The 10631-nt window shown below is 46.0% G+C and overlaps 2 protein-coding genes across 2 annotated transcripts; both read right to left on the bottom strand.

Moving 5' to 3' along the window:
- Nucleotides 1-4631: 4631 nt before the first annotated feature.
- On the bottom strand, nucleotides 4632-5573 carry LOC149851922 (olfactory receptor OR9H1-like). The gene has a single exon (XM_090030213.1). It carries the CDS (start codon nucleotides 5568-5570, stop codon nucleotides 4632-4634), a length of 939 nt encoding a protein of 312 aa, XP_089886339.1. The 5' UTR covers nucleotides 5571-5573.
- A 3729-nt stretch (nucleotides 5574-9302) lies between these two features.
- LOC149851921 (olfactory receptor 6F1-like) lies at nucleotides 9303-10289 on the bottom strand. Its single transcript, XM_090030207.1, has one exon. The coding sequence runs from the start codon at nucleotides 10287-10289 to the stop codon at nucleotides 9303-9305; it is 987 nt and encodes a 328-aa protein (XP_089886333.1).
- Nucleotides 10290-10631: the final 342 nt, after the last annotated feature.

Here is a 10631-nt window from a genome sequence, read left to right as displayed (position 1 = left end):
GATGACCTCTACTTGACTGAAGAAGTCTACGGGCCAATGAGAGTTAAAGTGCTGCTCAACCTGGTACTGGCTACTGGGGATGACCTAATCAGTGACCTAATGACTGATGGGAAGCTGGGTGACAGTGACCATGAGCTGATCACCTTCACCATATGCCGTAAAGCTGGCAAGTCAGTCAGCAACACAAAAGTCCTTGACTTCAGGAAAGCCAACTTTGACAAGCTCAGGAGGCTTGTCAGTGAGGCCCTAAGGGACCACGACCCCAGAGAGGGGGGAGTTCAGGAAGAGTGGTTGCTCCTCAAGGGAGCGATCCTCAATGCACAAGCTAAATCTATTCCATCTCGGAGGAAAGGCAGCAAGAAGGCATAGCAGCCCCCCTAGCTCTCCAGGGACCTAGCAGACCTCCTGAGGCTAAAAAAAAAGGCCTACAAAGGATGGAGGATGGGATTCACCTCCAAGGAGGAATATTCTGCACTGGTCCGGTCCTGCAGGGAGCAAACCAGGAAAGCCCAGGCTGCAGCTGAACTCCAACTAGCTTCGAGCATCAAGGGCAATAAAAAGTCCTTTTTCAGATATGTGGGGAGCTGGAGGAAAAGCAAGGGCAACATTGGACCCCTGCTTAACCAGATGGGCAACTGACAACTGACTACTGATGCCCAGGAAAAAGCCAACCTATTAAATGGGTACTTTGTGTTGGTCTTTCATCAGTCCCATGGGATGCCCATGCCCACTACGGGACAGGGAGGTCCAGGTGGGGGAGATCCCCTGCCCTCCATCAATGCTGACCTCATGAAGGTACACCTTGAGAGGCTGGATACCTTCAAGTCAGCCGGCCCTGACAATCTACACCCCAGGGTACTCAAGGAGCTGGCGAGCGTCACAGCCCAGCCCCTGGCACGGATCTTTGAAAACTCCTGGCGCTCTGGTGTAGTGCCCGAAGACTGGAAGAATGCCAATGTGGTGCCTATCTTCAAGAAAGGGAGGAAAGTGGATCCAGCTAACTATAGGCCCATCAGCCTGACTTCTATCCCGGGGAAGATCTTAGAAAAGTTTATTAAAGAGGCCATCCTTAATGGACTGGCCGATGCCAACATCCTGAGGGATAGCTAGCATGGGTTTGTTGCGGGTAGGTCTTGCTTGACCAATCTCATTTCCTTCTACAACCAGGTGACCTATCACCTGGACAAGGGAGAAGAGATTGATGTCATATATCTTGACTTCAAAAAAGCCTTTGAACTGGTATCCCATGATCACCTCTTGGTGAAACTGGCTAGTTGTGGCCTTGGGTCCACCATGATCTGCTGGCTGGGAAATGGGCTCCGTGGTTGGATCCAGAGGGTAGTGATTGTTGGAAGTCAATCATCATGGTGTCCTGTGACCAGTGGGGTCCCCCAAGGCTCTGTCCTTGGACCCATATTTTTCAACATCTTCATTAATGATGTGGACTTTGGAGTCAGAAGCAGACTGGCCAAGTTCTCTGATAACACCAAACTCTGAGGCAAAGCATCCACACCAGAAGACAGGAGGGTGATCCAGGCTGACCTGGACAGGCTCAGCAAATGGGCAGACGAGAACCTGATGGTGTTTAACATCGAAAAATGCAAGGTTCTTCACTTAGGGAGGCAAAACCTGCAGCATCCTTATAGGCTCAGCAGTGCTATGCTGGCTAGCACTATGGAAGAAAGATACTTGGGGGTCATCGTTGACCACAAGATGAACATGAGCCTGCAATGTGATGCTGTGGCCAGTAAAGTGAGCAAAACGCTGGCTTGCATAGATGCTGCTCAAGCAAATCCCGGGACATCATTCTCCCCTTGTACTTGGCCTTGGTGAGGCCGCAGCTGGAGTACTGCATTCAGTGTTGGGCTCCACAATTCAAAAAGCATGTGGAGAATCTTGAGAGAGTGCAGGGAAGAGCCACGCACATGATCAGAGGTCAGGAAAACAGACCTTACGATGACAGGCTGAGAGCCTTGGGGCTCTTTAGCCTGGAAAAGCGCAGGCTCAGGGGTGATCTGATGGCCACCTGTAAGTTTATCGGGGTGACTACCAGTATCTGGGGAAATGTTTGTTCACCAGAGCGCCCCAAGGGATGACAAGGTCAAATGGTTATAAACTACTGCAAAACCATTTCAAGCTGGACATAAGGAAGAATTTCTTTACTGTCTGAGCCCCCAAGGTCTGGAACAGCCTGCCATTGGAGGTGGTTCAAGCACCTATATTGAACACCTTCAGGAGCAAATTGGATGCTTATCTTCCTGGGATCCTATGAGCCCAGCTGACTTCCTGCTCTTTGCGTGGGGGGCTGGACTTGATGATCTTCTGAGTTCCCTTCCAGCCCTAATGTCTATGAAATCTATGAAACTATGAAACTATAAATCAACAGTGACTTATAAAAGACTAGCAAATTCCTCATCAAGAATGACAGGGGAAGGGGGGCGAGTGGGGACAGGTAGACAAAGGATTGGCTGGGATGAAGTTGGGGACAGTCCTGCTTTGAGCAGGTGACTGGACTAGATGGGGTCCTGAGGTGCCTCCCAACCCTCATTTTTTGTGTTTGTATGATTAAGAGAATGGGTTAACACAGTAAGAGGCATGGATGCGCTTCCTTACCTAAACTGGTTTTCTCTACCCAGAGCTCAGGGACAGATCTCTCTGGGACAGTCCCAGGCCTCCTATTGGTTTCTCTAAATTATAGCTCTTCTCCCCTCTTGAGAAACGTCCTTTCTAGAAAAAAGGAGAAAAATGAGCCAAGAATGATCATCTGAAGAAATAAATGAGATTCCTGGGATATGGGGTTTCACTCCTACCTCCTCAACTTCCAGTTCATTCACTCTGTACCCTCTCTCACCTTGTCCCTCATCCTAAGACCCTGAAAATCTATAAACGCATCCACTTTATTACCATGCTGTTATCCTCAGTCATAAAAAACAGTGAGGAATAGGAGACTGCGTCCATCCTGGAAGGGTTTCAGGGACTCAGGCAAGTTCCTCTCAGAGTCCTGTGGGTTTCTGTTTTATAGAGGGGTGTCTTCTACCTTCTGATAATTCACTCCCTACTCTGCTATCCTCAAGGCAACTTTTTGTAGGTGTTTGATTCCTTCTTAATCTTGGCTTGGCCTTGAAAAGCATAGATCATTCCACCCTGAATGGAGCCAAGCTGGGGCAGTTCCTTAGTAAAGAGTTTTTTCTTTCTGCTGGTGTGTCATCTCCATTTACAGCCTTCTTTGATTTAAATCCTGGTGTGTAATAGTTGTAATATAAATACACACACAGCCTTCCTTCTCCAGATGGGGAAATAGTGCAGTGGCATGGTCCCATCTCCCTTTGGCTGTTTGCTGCATGCACACTGAGCAGACTTTCTGCCGGGAGCTCCACATGTGCTACGAGCTCTGTGAGTGAACTGGCTGGTTGGCTTGGAGTCTTTGCTTTCCAGCTGCTCTGCAGCCACCTGCTGTTTGCTCTTCCTTTCCCTCCTCACCAGATTTGGCAGCAGGAGAAAGAAGGGAATGAGGGGCAGGGGCAGTGATGCTCATCCCATGCTTTCATGGAGCTGTAAGCAGCTGATGCTCACCCCCTCTTTTTCCATCCTGGTGAATTTAGGCTATGGAGGTGTTTTACAACAGGGACTCCAGGGGGCCCTTGCCCAGGGAAGTTCACAGCACATGCAGATCTCCACTGATTTGCTGGTGAGCTCTGAGAGCTCACTGCCATCCCGGATCACAGCAAGGAATGGATCACAGCAAGGAACCATGGCAACACACTACTTGGCTGTGTTTCACAGGTGTAAAGGATTCTCTTCACTGAGCATGCGTCAGCCAAAGGAGCGTGGCTACCAGTGTCTGATCATTTGAACTGGTCTATGTGTAATGTCTGTCCCTAGCCTCAATGTGTAGTAGCTGTCCTGGGTAGCCAGCTGCCTTGCTATGCCTCTGGGATCAGTTTTCCTACAGTTACTAATTCTTGAACAAAGGGCAATTTTTATTTGCCAGCAGCGGTTAGCTTCCATTGAGAACTAACCAACTAATTCCCACAGGGAAACCTGATACTACTAGCTGAAGTGGTCAAATGCTCTTAGTTGACATACCACTGACTCCAATGGCACTGTGTTAAAATTGTAGTTGACAGCAAGGAGGAATGCTTTTGCTAATTTTTTCTTAAGACCTTTATGAAATAGCAGGGTGTTTAGCTGGGGTCAGCTATCAAAAGGAGATGCCAACATGCGCACAAGCACACACAAGCATGGAATGGAAAATACATTTGGATTCCAGAATCTAGATCATCAGTGTCTTGTGACTATTTTGGTTATGAAATGTTTATCAGATAGACAATGTTCCTTAATACTCAAGGAAGTTTGGAACAAGAGATACTCTTAAGACATACAAAAGAGTTAAAATTTGAAAAATATTGAAAAATGTGAGGTGACTGAATGTAATGAGTCGGTCATTTTTATAAAGATATATCATACTGTTAGGAGAGGCCTAAATGCATAGATAGATGTGAATATAGAGGTGGAGATGGTTGCAAGTGAAAATTATGTAGCTAGGTAGACAAATGTATGTAAATAATTATACATTACTTCTCATTTGGTCATGCTGAAGTGTAGCTTACCTGTGTATTCACAGAAAAGGCTTATTTTGAAGTCATTTTCCTACCTATGTTCCTCCTCAAAGCATCTTTCACATCCTTGTTCCTGAGGCTGTACATGAAGGGATTCAACATGGGGATGACAAGGGTATAAAACACAGACACGACCTTGCTCTGATGTGGGGAAGACAAAGAACCTGGCTGGGCATACATAAAGGAAACCGTCCCAAAAAATAAAGCCACAACTAGCATGTGGGAGGAGCAGGTGGATAAGGTCCTGGACCTGCCCTTGGCTGAACGAATCCTGAGAATGGCATTGATGATGTAGGCGTAGGAGACGAGGATGATTCCTGAGGTGATCACAATGATGAGGCCAAATAAAATGAAGAGCACAAGTTCGCTGATGTACATATTGATGCAGGACAGGTTTAGTAGTGGGGGACCATCACAGAAGAAATGGTTGATCTCTTTAGGCCCACAGTAGCTGAGTGCAAAGGTGAAGCTTGTTTGCACCAGCGAATTTGTGCCAACACAGACATAGGATCCCACAATAAGCTGAACACAGACCCCTTTGGACATGGTGACAGGATAGAGGAGTGGGTTGCAGATGGCTATGTATCGATCGTATGCCATTGCTGCCAGGATGAAGGCTTCTGTGGTGACAAAGAGAGCAAAAAAGAACAACTGAGCAGCACATCCATAGTAGGAAATGGCTTTGCTGCCTTGTAGGAAGGTGGCCATGGCTTTGGGGGCAATGGTTGAGGAGTAGCAGAGGTCTAGGAGCAACAGGTTGATGAGGAAGAAATACATGGGGGTGTGAAGGCGAGGGTCAATTTGAATGATGAGAACCATGATAGTGTTCCCTAGCACGGTTACTGTGTAAATCACAACGAACACTACAAAGGGCAACACCTGAGTGCCAGCACCACTCCCGAATCCCAGCAGGATGAATTCTGTCACAGCTGTGTGGTTGTTCTCCCCCATAGACTCCACCATAGCTCATCTGTCCTTTAGGGAAAAAACAGTGCAAGGATGACAGACAAAACAAGTTCTCATCTGCCCACCCCTGTAATCTGTCTAGATCTAGTTGCAGCCTGTCCCTGTCCTCCAGTATGACCACTTCTCCCCACATTTTAGTGTCATTGGCGGATTTGAACAAAGTGCTTTTCACTCCCTCATCCAGGTCACTGATGAAGATGTTGAACAGTGCGGTCCCGAGGACCAAGCCCTGTGGGACTCCACTGCCCACATACATCCCTCCAGGTCCAAAATGACCTGTCCGCCACCATTCTCTGGGTGCGGTCCTCCAGCCAGTTTGTGACCAGAACAGTAATCTATGGCATGAGCAGAGCTCTGCTGGTTTACATGACTGGGGACCTGGCTCCTTTGATTGGGACTGAGCTTCAGGCAATTTATGCCAGCTGGGATCTGGCCCTTTGCATTTGATAGAGAGCACATCTTCACAGGGATGGAGGGCACTGGGAATCACAAGCAGGAAAGCAGGCAGCTTTTCTGAAAATAAACCTTTATTGGCCCACAGCAATGCAACAGATAGTGTCCTTCTGACCAGAAACCCAAGCAGTCTCTGCCAGGAGAAGCCCTGACTGTTCTCTCTAGAGCCTCTTTGTCCTGCCCTTGTCCTGTCTCCTCTCTCCCCCTTGTCCCTGGGTGTCTCCTGTTACCGGGCTTTGATGGGAAGGCGGGGTGGCAAAAAAGAGAAACAGCAGAGAGTCTCTTCAGGTGTTTGTCTGGAACTGCCTTGAGGTGCCAACAGAAGCCCAGTAGCTATTTTTTGCTTCATGGCCCAAGACCCACTAATAGAGCACGGAGGCTGATCTCTCCAGTTCTGGGTCCAAACCTAATTAACTACTTCCCTGTGTACAAGCTGGTCAGGGGAAATGAGGCATGCAAAGTTATTATAATATGAATATATTTAAACCAGAAATATTACAGCAAAACCAGAGCCTGTTCTAACCTCATCCAGCAAGCTTTGAATATGCCATGGCCTATCATTGCCTTTTGTGCCCTCCCTTTGAAGCCCTTGAGAAGAGAGCCATGGGTTCTGGTCTGTGCCTCAGTGGTTTTTCTGCTCCTTTATTTCTTCTTCACTGATATCTAGGACTAGGGCTGTAGCTCATAGCCACCTCATACTTAGGACAGTGTCCCTCTCACTGGACCATGCTGCTTTTGTCTTATTCTTCTCCCTCTAAGCTGTCTTGTGGCTACTCCCTAGAGCAGGGCTGGAGGATAGTCTAGGCAATTTTTAGCTCATGGCCTGCTGGTTAGAGAAACTTGCTGAACATGAAATTACAGAATTTTAGAAAAATAAGACTGGAAGGGACCTCCAGGGGGTCCTCTAGTCCAAACACTGCTCAAGGCAGAATCACCCTATATAAACTGTTCAAAAGAATTGTCTAATCAGTGCTTAAACTTTCTGAAGAACCCTAACACGTACCTCCAGACCCAATGCCCCAAACATCAAAACACTCTTTATGTTGCTACAGGTAAAACAGGAGGATGTGGGCACTGTCAGTGTCCTGCTACCAAATGGAAAGAGTTAAGAGTACCTGTCAGAGGTCCAAGCAAGAGGACCACATTTACCCTGCTACAGAAGAAGGCAATGCAGATCGGGGCCCTACTGGAAGATACCTGCCTATAATGCACGCTTCCAGTTCCACTGGGAAGGGCATGAACTACTGGGCTTTTGCTGGCAAAAGTTAGGGCGTCCTTCATTTTTCTGTGGGCAAACCTGGTCAACCTGCCACAGGTGAAACTAGAACCTTAAAACTGGGTAAATGCCAAAAATGTCTAAGTGAAGCACAGTTCTATTCACTTTTTCTATGCCTTTCTCATTTGTACAGGTCTCCATCATCTATAAAATGAGAGCAGAGGGAAGCTATGATCCATCATCAGTCCAATCAGACATGTCTTAGCCTTCTTGGTCTCTCCTTATGTGGAAACTTTTTTTATTGAGCTAATGGTCTTTGCTGTCTTCCTCTGTATTTCTAGCTCTACCCTGTCCTTCTTGAGATGGGGTAACTAGAACTTCATGCAGTACCCCAGACATAGCTGTATTCTGGATTCATAAACTGGCACAGTGATGTTTTCAGCTTAGTTTTATATTTGTGACTCTGTGGGAGCTCGATGCCGAATTATATAGGACTGAATTAAGCACAGGCTCAGACCTGTTCAATTTAAAGCTTTTATTGTTTCACAAAGTCATAGACTAAAGGAGGTTTGTCCACGGGCATGTGTCGATGAAATGAGGGACATGTGTGCATGACACTTTAAAGCATGTTAAATGCTTTTGCACTGCTTTCATGGTGTTGGTATTTGCCTGGGTCGGCAGCTTACTGTGCATTAATTCCAGCTGCTGCAGACTTATTACAGTTCCTGGCTTTCCTTTCCAGAATATAAAAAGCATAGCAAGACTAGGCCAACACTTACTGCAGTGATATCTGGCTCATATACATAATAGTATTTGGTTATAGCAGTGCCTGTCGGTTCCAGCTGGGATGGGAGCTCTTTTCCACTAAGCACCAAGCATATGTAATGAGAAATGGTCACGCTTTCCCCAAAGACCTTACCATCAACATAGGCGAGGGGTGTCCAACCTTTTTGAACATGGGGCCAGATCACAAACTTTTTACCACCCAGTGGGCTGGCGATCCATCTTCAAAGACCTCACAGGAAGTGGTATCACACCAGGACATGATATCACATGACCTTTGACACCAAAGAAGTTGCAGGAAGTGACAATGAAATGGGTTTGGAAATGTAGTTTCAAATCCAAAATAAAAACAATATGAAAGCAAGAATGAAATAATACCAAACACTTGACTAAAATAAGCACTTTCGCTTCTGCTCACTTCTCAGTGAATGAAAGAAGCATAATGCAAGTCAACAGATCAAATGTGGAAAAGATATCAGCCTAAGTTGGGGGTTCAACTTGTTACTACTTGTTAAAGATGTCTTACTAACAAGTTATGAATTCAATAAAAGTAAATCTTCTTGAAGATGATTCTCCAGAATGCCCAGATTTTGTTGCTTTGATTAGTTTCCACTCTGGCTGATATCTTTTCCACATTTGATCTGTTGACTTGCATTATGCTTCTTTCATTCACTGAGAAGTGAGCAGAAGCGAAAGTGCTTATTTTAGTCAAGTGTTTGGTATTATTTCATTCTTGCTTTCATATTGTTTTTATTTTGGATTTGAAACCACATTTCCAGACCCATTTCATTGTCACTTCCTGCAACTTCTTTGGTGTCAAAGGTCATGTGATATCATGTCCTGGTGTGATACCACTTCCTGTGAGGTCTTTGAAGATGGATCGCCAGCCCACTGGGTGATAAAAAGTTTGTGATCTGGCCCCATGTTCAAAAAGGTTGGACACCCCTCGTCTATGCTGATGGTAAGGTCTTTGGGGAAAGCGTGACCATTTCTCATTACATATGCTTGGTGCTTAGTGGAAAAGAGCTCCCATCCCAGCTGGAACCGATAGGCACTGCTATAACCAAATACTATTATGTATATGAGCCAGATATCACTGCAGTAAGTGTTGGCCTAGTCTTGCTATGCTTTTTATATTCTGGAAAGGAAAGCCAGGAACTGTAATAAATGACCACAGAAACTTTTTATTGTCTTCACAGTTAAATCTTAATTTTGACCTTTTTATTGTTTTCATAAGTATATCTTAAAATGATCATACTTTCTCATCATGAAAGTCTATAGAACATACCTGCAGCATCCTGAGTCCTTCTGAAAGTGCCCCACAGACTAAGAGCCCTGCCCAGGGCCTCCTTCACCTCCCTGTTTCTCAGGCTGTAGATGAGGGGGTTGACCATTGGGGTGAGGACGGTGTAGAAGACAGACAGCACTTTGTTCAGGTCTCTCCAAGTATCCACTGTTGGGGCGAGATACACAACAATTATGGTCCCAAAGAAGACAGTTACTACAGTAAGGTGGGAGGAACAGGTGGAAAATGCCTTTTGTCTCCCAGCAGTAGATGGGGTTCTCAGGATGGTGGCAATGATACAAGCATAGGATGCCACAGTCAGTAGAAATGGTGGCAATGATCCTAAGGAAGAAAAGGCAAAAATTGCCACTCGGACGAGGTGAGTGTCTGTACAGGAGAGTTGTAGCAGGGGTGTCAGATCACAGAAGAAATGGTCAATTTCATTGGGGCCACAGAAAGTCAGCACTGACATTAAGCTTACTATTATGGTGAGTACCAGGTATCCGGTTATCCAAGAACCTGAAGCTAATTTAGCACAGACCCTTGAGTTCATTTCAGCTGCATAATGCAGGGGGTCACATACTGCTAAGTACCGGTCATAGGACATGACTGACAAGAGGATACATTCAGTACAGGCCAGGCACCCAAAGGTGTAAAACTGAAGGAAGCAGCCAAGGAAGGAAATGGTTTTGCTATTGGTAAGGAGCCCTGAAAGCATCTTGGGCAGGATGGTGGAGCTGTAGCAGGTCTCCAGGAAGGACAAATTCCCCAGGAAGAAGTACGTGGGGGTGTGCAGGTGGTGATCAGCCACAACCAGCACGGTGATGAGGAGGTTCCCGGCCATGGTCACAATGTAGATCAGGAGAAACAGCAGGAAGAGCGGCACGTGCAGTTCTGGTAGATTCCCAAATCCAAGGAGGATGAATTCTGTGACGACAGTTTGATTTCCCCTTTCGGTGTTTGCCATGTGGTGAACCTACAAGAAGTTATCACCAGACAAATATTGAGAAGGGGGGTGGTATTCATATCTGTGCACTATAGTAGCGTTCAGCTGCAGTATCACTAAATCTCTATAGCACGTGAGGACACTAAACTTCCTGTATTTTCAATTTTTTCTGCCTTCATCAGAATGAAAAGTAAAAGTTTCAAAATTTCATGTGAAATGAAAAGCCTTTTTAAGGCCAGGGACAGACATTACACTTCTACTGGTATAAGTTATCAGAAACTGGTTTGTATCTAAGAGAAATTTGGCACACGTATCTGGTAGGTATCCATAACAGAATAGAAATATGGTAGGTAGATTGGTTTA

Source organism: Crocodylus siamensis, unplaced genomic scaffold (genome assembly GCF_052110815.1).
Source record: "Crocodylus siamensis isolate JL-2025a unplaced genomic scaffold, ASM5211081v1 HiC_scaffold_31, whole genome shotgun sequence".
Taxonomy (NCBI): domain Eukaryota; kingdom Metazoa; phylum Chordata; order Crocodylia; family Crocodylidae; genus Crocodylus; species Crocodylus siamensis.
Note: the sequence above shows the minus strand (reverse complement) of the source record. Positions and strands in the feature narration are given on the sequence as shown.